At 46.5% G+C, this 18,128-nt stretch overlaps 1 protein-coding gene across 2 annotated transcripts in view; it reads right to left on the reverse strand.

The window, feature by feature from the left end:
* Nucleotides 1–18,128, reverse strand: part of C2CD3 (C2 domain containing 3 centriole elongation regulator) — a 604,078-nt gene that overhangs the window by 149,517 nt on the left and 436,433 nt on the right. For both annotated transcript variants that reach the window (XM_085623335.1, XM_085623334.1), the window contains exons 30-31: nucleotides 5,022–5,236; nucleotides 3,650–4,661 (exon numbers count right to left, since the gene is read on the reverse strand). In XM_085623335.1, the coding sequence (XP_085479461.1) occupies nucleotides 3,650–4,661; nucleotides 5,022–5,236 (1,227 nt within the window). The remainder of the gene's footprint in view (nucleotides 1–3,649; nucleotides 4,662–5,021; nucleotides 5,237–18,128) is intronic.

The following is an 18,128-nucleotide window of genomic DNA, read 5'->3' on the forward strand; positions in this document are numbered from 1 at the left end:
GCTCATGGCCGGCTCTTTCGCAGTGCGTTGTTGGACGAAGGACAAGGCTCACTCGTGTGTCCTCCTCAAAATGGACAATGTGGCGGCGGTTCGCTACATCAATCGTTTGAGGGGGGACGCGGTCCAAAGCCCTGGCAGACTTGGCCAAAGATTTTTGGGAATACTGCCTGGCCAATCAAGTGTCGGTGATTGCGGAACACTTACCGGGGTCGGCCAATCAGGTAGCCGATTGGCAGCCCCGTCATATTCGGCACTCCAGCTTGAGGAAACTCTCCCGGCCGGTGTTCCTCACTTTGCAGAACCACTGGGGTCCCTTTTCTGTCGACCTCTTTGCTTCTCGTCTGGATTTTCAGATTCCCAGGTATTTCAGTTGGCGGCCGGATCTGGGAGCGGCGGTCACCGATGCCTTTCTCCAGGACTGGTCACGGGAGCAGGGTTACGCATTCCCTCCCTTCGCTATGATCATGCGGTTGATGACGCAGGTCTGTTGGCAGGGGGCAGATCTGGTGCTGATCACCCCGATTTGGAAAGCGCAAGCCTGGTTTCCAATTCTGATGGAACTTTCCTGGGCTTCTCCAATCCGTCTACCCCGGCTCCCTCATCTCCTGCTCAATCCTTCGGGCAACCCTCATCCCCTGATAGTGAGCGGCTCGTTGGCCTTGATGGCGTGGCGGATTACATGTCTCGATGGCAAGTCCCTGGACTTTCGCGCCATGCTGCAGAACTCCTCTCCAGAGCATGGGCCGATGGTACCGTTAAGCGATATTGATCGGCTTGGTCCCGATGGATGGGTTGGTGTTGGAAACGGAGTCTGGATCCCGTGGGGGCAGATGTTGTTCACATCCTAATTTTCTGGCTTCAGAAGGGTTAGCTTATAGAACGATTAATACGTTACGCTCGGCGATTTCGGCGAGACACTCAGTGGTGGCGGATCATCCAGTGGGTGACCATACCCTGGTGCGGAAGCTCCTTAGGGGAATTCGCCTTTCTCTTCCTCCAGAGTCACGGTATTCAGTCCTCTGGGATGTTAATAAGGTCTTACGTTTTTTGTCAGCATGGCCCAGCAACAAATACCTCTCACGCAAGCAGTTGTCGTCGAAGCTGGCCATGTTGTTATGCTTAGTGTCCTGCAGACGGGTTTCGGATGTTCGAGCCCTGGATATTACAGGGTGATGCTTCACGCCGGAGGGTGTCACCTTTCATGTGTCCCGGCGTACCAAGACCCAGTCTTGGATTATTTCTTTACCGGACTGCCCGCAGCTCTGTGTGGTTCGATGTATCAGAGCTTATGAGGCTATGACCGCAGACGTTCGCCCTCATGGGGAGCGTCAGCTTTTGATTGCTTTACGGAAACCTTTCCGGGCGGTCTCTTCCCCTACGATCGCACGATGGGTTCGTTGGGTGATGATTGAGGCTGGCATCGACACTAAGGTTTTTGGGGCGCACTCCGCTCGGGGTGCGATGGCTTCGACAGCTTTCACGCTAGGAGCACGCTTGGAGGACATCTTGAATGCGGCAGACTGGTCTTCGGACTCAACATTTAAGAGGTTTTACTTCAAGCCAGTCCCCTCCATTGCGTCCCTGGTGGTGAATAAGCTTTGAAATAGCCTAATACTCGCCTCCGGGTCCTGACATAGAATGAAACATTTCCTAGCTTTCTTAACGGAAAGTTTCAATTCTATTAAGGACTCGGAGGCGAGGATTAGCCCGCCCTTAGGATGCTCCTAGACCCACCCGGGTTCATCAGGATGTGTCGTCAGACATAAGTAAAGCGTTTTCCTGGTCAGAGTGACGTTGCTGTATATAGTCTTGACTTCTGTGCTGGAAACTTTAATTCGCAGGTTTTACGACTTCCTTTTTCTGCCCGCAGGAACCGAGTCGTCGAAGCCGGATTAGGAATGCTGACGGTCAGCTTTGTCGCAGGAAGAAAGAGGATGTCCAGCACAGAGCAGGAGTTGTTCTGATCCCTGGAGGCGCCCGATTGGACAATGGACTACTGCATTGCATTGTTGTTTTCTCCTTAGGCTTCATGGGAAATGAAGTCCTACTGTTGTTTACTGATTTCTAAGGCTGCTATGTGGAATAAATAGAAGAAAGAAAAGCCTAATACTCGCGTCCGAGTCCTTAATAGAATTGAAACTTTCCGTTACGAAAGCTAGGAAATGTTTCACTTTCCTACATTGCCTAAATGGGCATAGTGTGGGCCACCGGCAGACCTTCGAAGGAGCAGTGATAAACCACCGGATTCTGGCCCCTCATTGCTCTAAGCTACATTATCTCATTTTAAAATGTACCAGGACTGTCAGCTGGTGCCACCGTGTCCCAGACCTGGTGGCAAATGACTGGGCCTTGGTTCAAGCCTTTACATTTTTACTGGTTTCTGCTCAAAGGCACTCCGAGTCTGTGCTCTGGGTGAAATAAGCATTTATGTGGTATTTATACAGAACAAACAGGACCAAAAGGCACAGGATGGCTGTAAAGGATCGAAAGGCAAAGATAAGATACAGTCAAATATGTAATTTGGTGGTCTCTAGCAGCAAAAGTGTACTGCTGCTGCATCATGATGTAGTATTCTTTAAAGAGGTGAGTCTCCAGCTTATACCAAACTAACAGCACCATCTGCTCCGGAAGCAGCACAGAGCAGTCTGCTGTGCCTTTGGACACACCCTTTGGCACACAGGCATGCAGCACTTTAGGGCTCACACCTTTAAACCTGCAGCCAGTGAACACTTCAGCACTAGGAAAACAGGTAAATTAGGTCAAAAAGCCATTATACTGCAAAAGGCACCAGGAGGGCTCGGCAGGGCAGGCGTCTGAGTGTAAACAAATGCAAGCATAGGAGCAACAGAGATGAACTGACCAACATGAAGTGCACCGAGGAAAATCCTCTGGTAATACTAGTAACAGAGATGATCCTATGCCAAGTCTCATCTTTGGTGAATTGCACAGTTACCAAGTAAAGATTGGAACCAAGAGCCTTTCATAGAGGTCAGGGCTAAATAAACTGGAAGAGCAGAGAGAGGGGGTCTAGGATATAAACCATTCGGGGTCTTCCATGCAACCAAAAAAACAAGGCAACAAGTTGTACACAGACATGTAAAAGAGAGAATAACAAATGAAGAATTCAAGCCAGGCTACCCCCACCTACTAGGCAATGCAAGCAGAAGCAGTCTGGTTCAACTTTGGAAAACATTTCTATAAGACATTGGTCGATAGCACAGGCAGATGCAAGGAAAAACTGAAGCCAACTGCCCACTGAAAGGAGCTGGGTATGAAAATGATCTCAAGTACCGCAAAGGTGTAAAACATGTCAGATCATCTCAAGCTAAAGAAAAGCTATGAGAACCAGATGCAATGGAATGGAGCTTGTGGGGAATCTAGGATTGACTCATGATAGGCAATCAAGTTCCGGTCGCCTTGCCTGTCCTTCGAGCTTTCCATTGAGTCTGAAGGAAGGAGGCCTAAGATGTGCTACGACAAATCCTTCAAAGTTTTCATAACCTTCTTAAAACCAGGTTTGACTGTAGATTCTCTCAGGGTACCGCAGTGGGATATATGTATATTTTAAAGCAACTATCTATCAAAGAAACAAAGATTACAAAGAAAATGCGTTTTTTAATGAAACTATGAATTATTAAAAAAAGGATACAATACCACTGAAGATTTCTCAGTATGGCTATCAGAGTCTTCAGACAGATGTCCATGGTCGACTTCAGAAGAGCTTTCCACATTGCTGGAAGACGTGGATTTTACAAGTCCACAGAAATTCTTTTCCTTGTCTGACTCTGGATCATTAAGCTTTGGTGGAACATTGGAAATTCTGCTCTGGCCCGGACTCTTTATATTGTTCTCATGAAATTCATCAGAGTCTCTAATATTTGATTCATTGAAACATTCAACAGGCAAGGAATCAAGTTCAAAGTTTTTGCCGTTGGGCTCTTCTACTCTATGGGAATTAAAATGTTGAGTGTAATCAGCGCCAGTTCCTTTAGGTGTATCATCAGAATCTTGGTGCTGGAGTGATGAATGTTCTGACCCGGAATCAAAGGCACCACCTGAGCCTCCAAAGTCATTTCCCTCTATAATGGGTGGAGAATCGTTAGACCTGGAGGATGCAGGCGGGCTCTGAAGGTCCACCTGTGACGCACTGCCTAAAAGGTTACTCATACTTTCTTCTTCTGAGAGTGCCTTCGCTATTGGGTGCTCTTCAGCTTTCCTGACTAAAGGCAGTGCTTCAGCCTCAGAGATCATGCTGGACCATGGGCTCGTTTTGTCAGTGAAGGCTGTTACTTCATTCAAAGTTATTGGTTCAATGATATCTTCATCATAATCTTCTTCACTGCATGACTGCACTGCCTCAGCTGCATCCTTGCGATGGATCTGCATCTCTGGAAACTGATCCTCATTTTCAAAATCTGCTTGATCAAGAAACTCATTAAGCATACCTCTCCTATGGTCCAAAGATTCGAATGAAGAGAAGCAAAGATGATCCGTACTTGTATTTTTCATTTTAGCCACTGGTCGATCTTGATCAACTGTGGGGTCCTCATCTCTGCTTAGCACACGTTGCCCATTGATGGATGGTCTAAGAATTGAATTGCTGTTGTTGGAATCCTGTACAACATACGATGGGGTGTTGTCCTTTGGCTTCACCTGGAGATCTTAAGAAGCAGTGAGAATAGTCAACATTTCTTTTAAATATTATCTTTTAATTCTAAATAGTAAAGCCTCTGCTAACCAAATTAATTTTATTTGAAAATAATTTCTGGTTGACCCGCTTATGTACCTTTCAAAAGTTGTTCGTAAAGTTCTAATTTTAAAGAAATGAGCAGACCACAGGGCCTGAAGCACAAAGGGCTGGTTCATGCTAAAATGTAAAAGATCTCAATTGATTGGCAAACCCAAAAGACTAGGAATGGAAACGTCAATATGTGCACCTTTCTGTTTGCTAATTGTGATCACATTTACAAAGAAATTACACACACAAAATCGGAAACAGCCAGTGCAGGCTTTTGCCTTACCCGTTAACATATTGTTTACTTGTGACACCAACATTTGGGACTTATGCAGGAGCTGTTGAGCATCAGTATCTTCAAAGTTGGCTGCAGGAGCCATCCGTTCGCTAACTGCTGCCAGATTACGCTTAGGTGGACTGCTATGAGTCACACTGGGGAAAGGCACAGTCATCTTCTGATTGAAGTATCTCTGAATGTCATCCAGCTCAGCCAAGTTCTTCCTGCATAAGAGGAGCCAATAAACCATCAAGTAGAACCCATGCCTAAATCTAGATTTAGCACTGCTTACTGAGTAAAGGAAAACATTACTCTAACCCACACAAGATTTAGTGGATGAGTAAGTGGACTATAAAATATTTAAGCACAAAAACAATTCACTGTCATTTTTTAAATCCATAACTTCACTTGTGACATGTATTGAGGAAATGGATATTGGATTAGGAGGCCCCCAATGAGAGTTTCCCCCAAATACTCCAAAAGGCAAGTTACACATATATATTTTGCACCAGTAGATTAGACACCTGTGCCCTGATCGTATACAGACAGGTCCTGAATAAAACACTTTGACTCAAATGTCCAGCAAAAGATAGGTTGTTTATAGGCTTTCACTACCAAATGCTTTAGTTGCCCGGAGGACCTAATGTCACCAATACATTAAAAAGTATGCATAAGAAGTAGTACATAGAGGCAGAGCTGAAAGTACCAAGCTTTAGCAAAACTCTACTTGGAGGGTGTTATTACAGTCCAGACCAGCGAGTTGTGGAACTCCCTTGTGTTTTATACAGCTGACAAAGAACACAACATGTGTAGTAGCCACACTTAAGATCTGCCTGCTGGATATAAATGCACAATTGTGTTTTTCTACCATTGTTCCTTTACAGTTTCAACAAAAGGAGGCTTAAAAGGGTATCTTGTCTGTTCACAATTCTCTGGTTTCCCGGATTTGAGGGGGCAGTGGTGGAAGCCAATTGGACCTCTAGTAACAACTTAAGATACTACAGCCTGGCGCAGCAAGCATTTATCCCCGACTCCAGATACCACTAGTAATAGCACAACGTAGCACAGTATGCATCTGGACAGTGGCGTAGCTAGGGTGGGGCGGTGGGGGCGGTCCGCCCCAGGCGGCACTATTTTGGGGGCGACAAAGGCATTCAGATAAAGCTCGGCTTGCTTTCGTGGACGTTCAGGGACGAGCAGAGAAGGAATAGGACTCGGGCAATGTTCTCTTCTTTTTTTGTGCTGGCAGCTGTCCCCCCCTCTCTTCCCATTATTCCCTCTCTTTCTGTCTTGCTCCTCACTTACTGAAAACCGTAACTTGAGGAAACGGTTCACAACCTCTCTTTCCTTCTTTCATTTAGTTGCTTCCCTGTGAAATGGATCCAAAAAAGAAAAACAATCTTGCGGGAAATGCCCTTTTTCTGAAATGTTTCTATTCCAATGTTCAGCAGGATGGAGAGAAATAGGTTTTAAATATGAAAAATAAATACATAACTAAATAAAGCAAGACAGAGTGGTTGCAAAGTGGCCAGATTGGTTTTATTACATCCAAACACATCAGCCTCACTTTACAGAGTTTGCCAGTGAAGCGCTACTTTTGTTTTCTCGTCTTTTTTTGAACAGCATTGTTGTCCCCAGGTGGGGAAGTGCACCATTCCTGGAGGTACTGCAATACCTGGTTGATGGATGGATTGGAAAACAAAATGTGTACCATGGCTCTGTTTATGGATGTGGTCTTTTTAAACCATACTGCTTACGTTTATTAAGGATATAAGCAATGGACATTGAAACGGTTCCCTTCAAAGCCCTGTAGTTATGTCCTTAACTTTTCAGGTAAAACCACTCGCTGATTTCTGAATAGTGAGTGAGAGATCGTTAAGGTAACCATGTTGTTTCTGCTTACATTTCACATGCTTTACTTAATCTTGCATTCCCTATGAGTGGTAGCTTTTATTTTTAGGCAGGATATTACTCTTATCAAGTGCATAATTTGAATTGAGCCACATCCAAGTGTTTATAGCGGGCACAATTAGGTTGTAGCTGAAGGCAGTGCAAGTTTCTCTCAGTGGGGCAGTATGGTGTTCAGTGGGGGAGAGGATGTGGCACTATGGCCAGAGCTGTCGAATTTGGAACTGGGGAACTGGGTTCAGCCTTCATGACCAGTCCACCAGACCACTCTACTGAGGGAGCATATTCCCATGCTAGACCTTAGAAGGCTTGATGTCTTAGCACAAGCAGGTGTACCCTAGTGATGTCAATTGTGAGTTAACCTTGAAGGCCTGTCCACCACAATCCATACTGAAGTTCATCTCCAGTCTGGCCTACGAAGCAGCACACCCTAGAGCAACAGTGATCCAGTCACTGTGACTCTGTCACTGAGGTCACATGAACCTTGAGCAGGTTAGGGCGGTGCAAACGGTGTGACCGCACTGGGTACCTATTTCGGGTGGGTGCGTAGTGTTTGCAAGTATATTATGGTTTTAAAAAAACTTGCTGCCACCTTCCTGGCCTCCAGCAATTTCAGAAACAATAAAAATGTCATGATAACTTTGGTGATTAATGTTCTTCCTAGAGCGAGATCAGAGTTTTGTCTAGTGGAAGGGTTGACTCCTGGAAAGGTAGCACAGAGGGTTAATATGCCTGCTGCAAAGAACATGCACCATGCAGATCACAAAGTGCACTGCTTTAATGGGGGGACCATGATGAATGGTCATTTAATGTCAGCTGTAGATGATAGATCCCTGAACAGTGTCATGTATGTGCATGTTTGCATTGCGCTGAGGGGATTACCAGGTATTTGTTCACGCAGCTCTCTGATAGATGTCACATGCGGTTTTTCTGAGTCCCCAGATAGATCATGCAGCCTGTGTGTTCTCTTTTGTACTGCCAGTCACTTCCAGTCACCGGTGTATTCAACTGTGTAGCCTTGGACCGTGTCATGTATGTGCATGTAACTTGCATGATCGAGGTAACTATTAGCGGCGATACTACGTGTCTCTCGGTCCTCTTTCAAGTGCTTGCAGTCTTTTTCCCCAGCAACCCCCCCCCCCCCCGCCCCCCCCAGGGGCGGCAATCTGAGGGATAGCCCCGGGCGCCACAAGCTCTAGCTACTGCATCTGGAAATTGTCAACTTCAGCTTTTTAGCGGTACATAAATGCGTTCTTGAACTAGAGCGAGTCATATGGCGTGGCCAATGCTAGTTGAATCTGGTGTACCAGTCTTCAATACCTGTGACACAAAATGTTCTGAATCTCATACTTTGCTCACTGTTTTTCATTATCTTATTAGAGGCAGTTTTTCTAAGCCTAAAAACAAATAATGTAGGACAGATTCTAATTTCAGCCAATTCTGTGGATGCCAGTTAGTAGTCGTTGGATTGGTCTACTTGACAATTTTTACATACTGTGGACCTTGTTGCTCAATATTAACCGGGGCAGACATGAACCTGCCTGTTACAAGAACTGCAAATTATATTTTGTTAAACAAACAAGTAAGCTGATTTATGATGTAAATAATATGTTTTTTCTGTTTCACAATAGGTGCTTTTACTCTAGAATGGAAGAAGACATCAGAAATTGCTGCTATGTTTTCATCAGCATTATCAGGCGTGACACCAACACACACAATTTCACAGTGGTTTCACATAGCTGTCTGGATTGTTTACCAGTTTTATTCAATCAACATCACACTACCACAAAGCTCTCAGGCTAGCTTTAACATCTTGACAAATACGGTTTCTCTTTTTAGGGCTCGCGCCTGCGTTGCAGTGCGCAGCACTGCTCGCGCAGAGCGAGAGCCCTTTTGTCTGGGGTTTTGAAAGCTAACCACACGCTCGTGCGTGTGATTAGGCTTTCGCCATCAGGCATTGGCTTTCGTGTTTTTTTTAAAACAGCACGTGGTTGGGCAAAGGCGGGACAATGTCCCGCCTTTAAAACGCCCATTCCCGATGGTGGCCAGCACGCGCAGCAGCGCGCGTTCGCCTCACTGCCGCGCTCCCTCCCCCCCTCCTCAGTGGTGCGCGCGCACCACTAGTTGTTGACAATAGCGATTGCGACGCAATCGCTTTTAGTGCTGCTTTTGGTATAATCGCGGAACCCGCGCTTTACTTTTGATGTTATAAGTAAAGCGTGGGTGCCGCGAATATACCAAAAGTAAAGAAATAGAAAAAAACATTATTTCTTTACTTTTGCTATAATCGCGGCACCCGCGCTTTACTTTTAACATTAAAAGTAAAGCGCAGGTGCCGCAATTATACCAAAAGTAAAGAAATAGAAAAAAACATCTATTTCTTTACTTTTTGTATAATCGGGGTACCTGCGCTTTACTTTTAACATTTAAAAGTAAAGCGTCTGTGCTGCGATGCTGGTTAGTAAAATCTTAATACAACTAATTGTAGTTGGCTATAGCTAACTTTAATCACCTTTCTGTCATTTGCTTTCATGTTTACTAGAGATTTTATACATTGCCATATGTCACTCCGAAACTAATGCAGCTGGTGAGTGGTGCTTTACAAACCCATTCAAACAAACGTAGTAGAGGAAATGTAACTAGATATGTGGCTATGAGGCTTTGCAATTAGTGTTTCTATTACGCGAGTCGCTGTTTAGTGACTTCAAAATGATGAACGGATGAACACACAGGTTATTTATCAAATGCATTTAATGCTCTGGATTTAGGTTGGTTGGCAGCTACGACTTTAGTTAGTGCAGATATTCCTTCTGCCGTTGCAACAACCTTCTGAGCTATCTTATTGAGCTCGGAACCTTTTACTTGCAAGGTGCAGCAAACACATCATTGCACGAACTGGATTGCAGTCTGTGATTTACGGGTTGCACATTGTAGCTGGCTGTATTAAACCGCCGTCTTTCACACTAGAAATTGAACATGCGTCTAAGTTTTGCAGACATAGTTTCCACCAGGCGCACTGAACCTACTGAGCTACCTTTCACAGAGGCTGGGATTTTTTTTAACACTTACCTTTGAGGTCTGGCGCCGGGTGCAGAAATCTTCCCCCGTGGTTACCGCCGCGGAGCTGCATAGGGTCCAGCAGAGGCGCAACGTTGTCTTCCGGCTCCGGGACGTACTCTGTGGCGTCGTTCTTGATGGCCGGCCACCCGCGCAGGCCCCAGACCTGGATGAGCAGCGTGCAAAGCACAGCCAGAGACGTGCATGGCGGCGATGAAGCAAGGGATGTCAGCTTTCTCTGCACTCTACTCACCAGCTCTCGAATCCTGGTCCAGGACCTGCCGAGCCTTCCTTTTAAAATTCCCCTAGCGGCGGACGCAGCCAATGGCTACGTGGGACGGGAAGGGCCTGCCCTGAGCCTCATTCATCCCGGTTCATTCAGCTGCAGGAGGAGGTGGGGTCAGAGGGGATTGCAGTCAGACCACACGACTCCACCACACTGTTTACCCCCTCTGGTTACAATCTTCGAACATACTGCAGGCTGGCCGCCACGCCAAGAGGCAATTAGGTTTGTGGCAAGCGCTATATAAATCTCCCAAATCGTACCTTAAGTCGTACTGGTGCATATTTGGTGAAAGTCGTCACTTTTCCAATCTGTTTGTGCTTCTATAAGGCAGTCTGGTAGGACCGGTGTAGTCAGTAATCGGTCAGTCTCTTCCACATCCCCATATGCTGCTTTGAGTGATTTGGATTTATCCGTATGCCACTGTGTCTCTACCCTAGCTATGCGTACTCTCAGCCTGATGTTTGTGACTGAACATTTTCCTGTCCCACTGGCCTTTTAGAGGCATAAAGATAAGTTGGGAAATCGGATATATTTCTCATAAGGCTCATCCGCCTTTTGCACATTCTGTGCTCAACCTGGTATGGACTGACTGCCCCGTCACACACTTTCCTGGCCTTCAAGCGGTACATATATGTTGGGATATTTGCACACAGGCTGGTCCACCTCTGATGTAATCAGGCTAGAAACAGGGCGCTATGCCTCGCCTGCCACCACCGATTTTTTTATTATCGACTGCTTGCAAAAAGAATATACCCCGTAAAAATGTAAACATGAGACGGCCCACTTAGATAAGGTTTATTCAGGAATTGGTCAAGCATAGGCGGGTGGTGTGCACATTTTCAATTAAGAGTGTCAACTCCTCTAAGTAACAAGCATTTGCAATGCAATAGGTCTCGCATTATTAAAGTTTGAGCTATTGGCATTGCTAAATAATGCAACACCATTAGCTCAAACTTTAATAATGCAAGACCTATTGCATTACAAATGCTTGTTTTCCTCAGTCTTCATGCCTGTACTTTGGTGTCTTCCTGGACTTGCCTATTCTATCAGTATCTTTATATTGAAATGCTGCTAGCGAAACTTGCACCTTCAGCCTTCAACCACCATTTATTTCCATTTTTCTTAGGACGCACCCAAGGTAACATACTAACTAGTACATCATATTGCACTAAACAATAATTTGCCAAGCATTTTCTTGAAGCAACAAACACTGTTTAATTATGAAGCACTATGCACAATCTAAATTTGCACAGTTTAAATCAAATTGGGGAACCAAAGCAATGAACATTAATAATATTTAGTTACATAATATGAAATAAATATTAATAAACAGCACATTACAGAAATTCAAAGGTTTCACGGCTTGCTATACATTCTTCTAATTAATCAGAAACTGAGTTTGAACTTGCTGCACAGGAAGATTAAAGGCTTATATTAAGCCACAGTAAAGCAAGTCCAAATTGAAGGGATGCCCAAAATGATACATTCTGTGACCCTTAAGAAATACCTTCCAGCAGCCTCAGCCAAGCATCCTAATCTCTTACTTTTTAGGTCTCGCCTAGCGAACGCAGCACATGCGTTGCTTCGTGTTGGTGATACTCTATTGTCGTCGCTTTCGTTCGCGAATGGAGAGAAACCATGTGCGCGCCCAGACATGCGATGTGTACGCGCATGGCGTCTCCCACCGTGCGCTTGATTTATTACGGCTCGGCTGCTCGCTCCCTCTGTGTGCACGCTGTTTGCCTGCTCGCGGTTGCTTTCGTGGTCTAGAAAAAGTTAAAATCGCCTACATTTTGCATAAATGTGTTTAACGTGTGAGCTACTGAGGTTCAAATGTGCAGAAATATTTAACATACTTTATTTTCCCGAGGCAAGGACAAAATATCCAGCAAATGTCTACGGACTAGTGAGGAATGGGAGGCTGCACAAGAAAGTGTTAAGGGCAGTTATGTGGTTCCAGGGAACCGATGCACATCTGCTCTGCTGTACCACGTCATGCAAGTGACCTTTACGGGATATAATGCAGGAGTCAGAACATTTAAGTTTACCCACTTAGGAGATCACTGACGTTAACGACACTTCGATGTACTTGATGACCCACCTTAATTTGTTTACAATGTAAAAAACAACCACAGTGAGTCCTAAAAAAGTGAAGAATAATCGTATGTTCTCAGATCAGAAGTAACAGCAGATACTGCAGTGAAACAGCAGGAGATTCCACTGATGGGCAAGAGAAAACATGTGGCTTCCTGCCATCTTTTTTCTACAAATAACACGGTTTTCTCTTGCACTAGGTTGCTACTTGGATCAGATACACTGTACAAGGGGTCCCTTCAATTCTTCGGAAATGACAAGATGAAGGTGCTACCTTCTTCTCTTGATGTTGTACCATACCAGCTCCACTGGGGGCCATGATTACGACTCAGCTGTCATCTGTTCCTTTCACCTGAGGGTAGTCTCAACAGTATTCACAAATGCTGCCAGCCCAGGCACTGGAATCTTTTGCCACTCACAGTAGACAAGCGCAATTTATCTGCAAATACCCCTTTTGATTCTGAGGACTACAATGGGCAGAGCACGACCTGAGGCACTGCTAGGGATGTATACCATATCTATGAAATTACCTCTATATCTTGCTTTATGGACTTATCTTCCGTCTTTGATAAAGTTAATCGTAGCAAATTATGGACGGCCATGCTGGTGATGGCGGTAGATGTCACATTATGTGCACTTCTTGGCTTATCTACATCGAGATACAAGTGCCTAAGTGCGGTTACTGTTGTACGCCGATGAGGCTGTGCTTATAGTACGGATGCCAAATGCCCTGAGGTGCCTGTTACAAGCTTTCACAGAGTGTATCCTTGATTAAGACATGCTCACTAATTACACTAAATTGCAGACCATGGCTTGTGGCCCAAGCGCTATTCGCTGCACATTTTAAGGGTTAATGAGAACTGTATGGAAAGTGTTTGTAAGTTACTACATCTTGGTTTAGTATTCAATTCTAATGTTTCTTGGGCGGAGAATGTGCTTTTGGAAACATTAAATTTCAGCAAGCTATGTGTTCACTTTAGAACTTTTTAAAATCGGTTCGGGCTGAGCCTATAGCTTCTCTACAGGACATCTATTCTAAGCAACGTGTACTTGTTGCAAGTTACGGGTGTGGAATTTCGGGCTATAGGGATTACATTATGTTGCAAGTTGAAAAAAATCGATTTTGCAGAAGTCTTCTCTCTCTTCCACATTCAATACCCCATCATAGCTATCAAGAAGAGATGGCTGTGCCGTCCCTGGACTCCATTAAGGTGGGAGTCCTTTTGTTGTGGCTCTCAAGTTGGAATAAGGCCTCTTTCCGTCACAACATTATTAACGATTGTATACGTTGCACACGGGGCCTGGATATCCCGTGGCTTGCTTATGTTAAATAAATTCTTGTTCAGCTGGATAAATCCATTTTGTTTGACAAACCCTTATCTGCCTGCAAGGCTGATAAGATCATTGTAAAACGTCTGCTTCTGGATAAATGCTGCGCTGAAGGGGAACGATTAGAATTGAGCAAACCACGTGTCCGAATTACTCTGCTTTGAAAATACGCTCCAGCCTAGAGCCTTATTGTGAGGGGGTGGGGCCGGGGGCGCGACGTCAAACCCCTTTCTCACCTGTAGTACGGGGAGTGCGAGCGCCGGATGGACAGCGGAGACCTCGGGGCGAAGCTCCGAAACACCCGTCAACCACACCCCCCTCTCCTCTCTTCCCACAGACAGGCCAGAAGCCGGAAGAGGGAGGGGCTAACCCCGGAAGCGATACGTCTCCACCATTCAAAGGAGACCTGGCCCAGGAAGTGATCTTGCGGAGCGGAGAAGGAGGAGGAAGCCGAAGGACGACGGAAGCGAAGCTGAGAGACGAGGAGCGGAACGACAGCGAACCGGACCAGGTCGGGAACGAAGGCGGGACCGAATCAAAGGATCCGGAGGAGTTCTGGAGCGAAGACTGGTGGTGTCCCCCGGAGGAGGCTGTGGAGCGGCCGCAACTCCGGAGAGTTGCGGCGAGGCCGGTGAGTGACGAAACTCCAGGGGAAAGACCGGCAGGGAGCAGGGCGGAGGGAGGAGACTGAGCAGAGGGAGGGTGGAAGCGGGTATGGGCGGGACCCAGGGCACTAATTAGTTTGTTTGCCAGTGCACCCTTAGTCCTATAACCCCTCACCGTTTATTCCTGAGCACAGTGTGAGTTTCCGGCAGTCTTATACCCCTAAACCTCGGGCAAACCTTCCTCACCACGCGTGCTTCTTCTGACACAACCTTTCCCCCCCCCCCTTATATGTTTATCACGGTTATTATTTAGAAGAGACGACCAGTGGGTTCTAAAACCCCTCACTCTCCAGGGCACTAATTAGTTTGTTTGCCAGTGCACCCTTAGTCCTGTAACCCCTCACTGTTTATTCCTGAGCTCACTCTCCAACCCTATCCTGCGCGATACAGCTGAGGAGAAAAGCGGTTCCAGATAGAAGAAAAACCCAGACTAAGAAACACGAGTAAGGTGACGGGTAGAGTAACACCTATAACTATTGAATGACCCTGACACTGACACTGACGGCCCACTGTTTCTTCTTTTCATGAGCCTTCGGGAAGAACCAACCACGGCCGAAGAAGCGAGGCAGACGCCCTTGAGGTCCAGCTCCGAGGATGAAGACGACGAACAGCGTTACCCCAGTACCTCTTCGCGGATAGGACCCGATACCTTCCCAACCGCCATAGCAAAGAGTGACCTACCTGATAATAAAACATTCTCACTTGGAAAATATATTCAGCCTCCGCGTCTGTATATCCGACCCGCCCTCCCACAGGTGGTGTCAGAAGTGGGATCCAGCAGAGACATGGAGGCTGCTTTGGCGAAGATGGCGGAGAACCAGGAACATCTGGGAAAAGTCATGGAAAGGTTCCTTACAGTGGTAGAGGAGGATCGAGGCAAAATTCAACAGACTCTCACCGGACAAAGCCAGTCCCAAGGAGCCACCATGGATAAAATCACAGAGGTGTTGGGACATCAGCGGGGGCCTACCACTCTTCCATCTATGGTTCTCCAGCGATATGTACCTGGAGAAGACCCTGATTTCTTTTTCAATAATTTTGAGCACCTTGCTACGGCGGCGGCCTGGCCGGCGGACAAATGGGGTCAATATCTGGGTCCCCTCCTATCAGGTGATCTCCAAGCAGCTTATCAAGCCGCCACCATACAAGGAGTCGTGCCTTATGCGGATATCAAACAATGTATCATGGAGCGCTTGGGAATAGACGACGAGTCGTATAGAATAAAATTGCGGCAAATCAAAGACGGCCCTCAGGAAACTCCTCGAGCTCTATACTTCCGGGTGAAGGACATGACCGATCGATGGATAAAACCCGCCACCACCGATAAAGATGGTATTATGGCAAAGATATATTTAGAACAGTATCTGGCCTCTCTTCATCCACCCATACAGAAATGGGTACGACAACAGGCCCATCTCACACTGGAGACCGCCGTGGAAATAGCCAGTGCCTATAGCCAGGCACAAGAGATACAAAAGGGGAGGGAGTACCAACAGTGGAAAACGGGAGGACATGCTACCCATAGGCCCCCTCGACCTCCGGTGGTAAAGAAGCCTGATCACATTGCCATCATACCAGGCACCCCAATAATACGGCCTCCCTCCCACTCCAGGACCTCAGTGCTTTCATTGTGGTGGGATGGGTCATATTGCAAGGTTCTGCCCCCAAAAGGAAGAACCTATGGAGATAGGAGTAGCACGTAACTATTACTGCTCTTATTCAACAAAAGGATTGCCCCCATATCACTGTCAGGTAATAGTAAATGGACAAGCCGCTATGGCATTGGCTGATACGGGCTGTCGCCAGAGTGTGGTTAGGCCACAGGACTGGGAACCCAGGATACAACCCAGTGGGGAAACCGTGGCTATCCGCTGTGTGCACGGAGATACGAAACAGTATCCCACCGCCAATATCCAGATACAACATCAAAACGATGTAGGAACTCCCCTGAAGGTGGGTCTCGTACCCAATTTACCGGAACAAGTCATTCTGGGAAGCGATTATCCGAACCTGCCCCAAATGTTGAAGAGTTCCACGAAATCAGATAAGGATTGGTGGAGCACAGCCCCTTTTTCGAAAGACAAGGAACCAGAGTGGCCACCCTCAAAACCACGGAAGACCCGGAAACAAAAGAGAGCGGAGAAAAAGAAAAACCCCATGGCTTTAACCATCGTGCAGGAAGATAACCCTTGGGAAATAGATCGGAACTTTCATGCCGCACAAAGGGAGGATCCCGTACTGCAAGAAGCCTGGAACTCCGCCTTAGATAGCGAGGAACCCCAACGAGTAGGTCCCTACTTTTTTATTAAAAAGGGATTGCTATACAGAAAGGGAAACCCTACCCAGCGACCTCAGCTGCTAATACCAGGACCGTTCCGAGAAAAAGTATTATTCCTGGCACACAGTCATTTGTTGGGGGGACATTTTGGAACCGACAAAACAGAGAAACAGATCATGGAACGCTTTTACTGGCCTGGCATATACCAACAAGTTAGAAAATACTGCAAGGAATGTCCTATATGCCAAAAGACTAGCCGATACCGGCCCCCCCTGTTCCCCTCCGTCCCTTGCCGATAATAGACGAACCATTTAGCAGGGTAGAGATGGATATTATTGGCCCCTTGTTGCCCTCCAGAAGCGGGTGTCGATACGTGCTGGTCATTGTCGACTACGCCACCCGATTTCCAGAAGCAATCGCCCTACGTCGCCCCAACGCCACCAATATTGCCAATGCCATGATTAAAGTGTTCTCCCAAGTAGGGTTCCCAAAAGAGATCCTGACGGATCAAGGGACACCCTTTGTGTCCAAAATCATGAAACAGGTATGTGTCCAACTAGGGATTAGCCAAATTTGAACCGCCGCCTATCACCCGCAAACAGATGGGTTAGTGGAGCGGTATAACGCCACCCTCAAGTCCACCTTAAAGAAATTATTCGACCTCGAAACCCGGAAATGGGAAGATATGCTGCCCCTAGCATTGTTCGCAATCCGATGTAAGGTGCAGAAAAGCACTGGTTATCCCCCGTTCGAGCTTCTATACGGGCGCCAGCCAAGAACCTTGCTGGAGATGGCCCAAGAAAAATGGGAGAACGAACCAGAGAACAGCAGACCGTTAGTGGATTATGTATCCGCTCTGAGAACCCGCCTAGGCCAAATCCGAGCTATAATCCGCAACAACCTGGAGACGTCTCAGGTAAATCAAAAGAGACAGTATGATAAAGGGGCAAAAGAAAGGTCCTTTAATGTAGGAGATTCAGTACTATTATTAATGGCTTCATCAGATCACAAACTGCTAGGACAATGGCAAGGTCCGTACAAGGTGACCGCAAAAGTAACGCCGGTGACCTATCGGATAGAAACGGATCCTACGAGGGGCATATCCCAAGTCTTCCATATTAATTTGCTGGAGAGATGGGAAGGCCCTGTACCAGTGGGTATGGCCCGAGTAGAAGACCCTTCCCCGCTGTTTGTCCAGTGCATAGAATCCACATTAAACCCTGAATTCAGAGAGGAATTGACCACCGTACTCTTTCCCCTTCAACATAATTTCTCCTTGTCCCCCGGAAGAACATCCCTGGTAGAACATGCAATTAGGACATCCCCAGGGAAAAGCGTACGGCTCAGACCTTATAGAGTACCCGAGGCCCGTCGAAACACCATTAAAGAGGAGATCCACAAAATGCTACAGATGGACATTATCGAACCGTCCATAAGTGAATGGAATTCCCCAATTGTATTAGTGCCAAAGCCCGATGGCTCGGTACGATTTGAAGTGA

This window comes from Triturus cristatus, chromosome 8, assembly GCF_964204655.1.
Source record: "Triturus cristatus chromosome 8, aTriCri1.1, whole genome shotgun sequence".
NCBI lineage: Eukaryota > Metazoa > Chordata > Amphibia > Caudata > Salamandridae > Triturus > Triturus cristatus.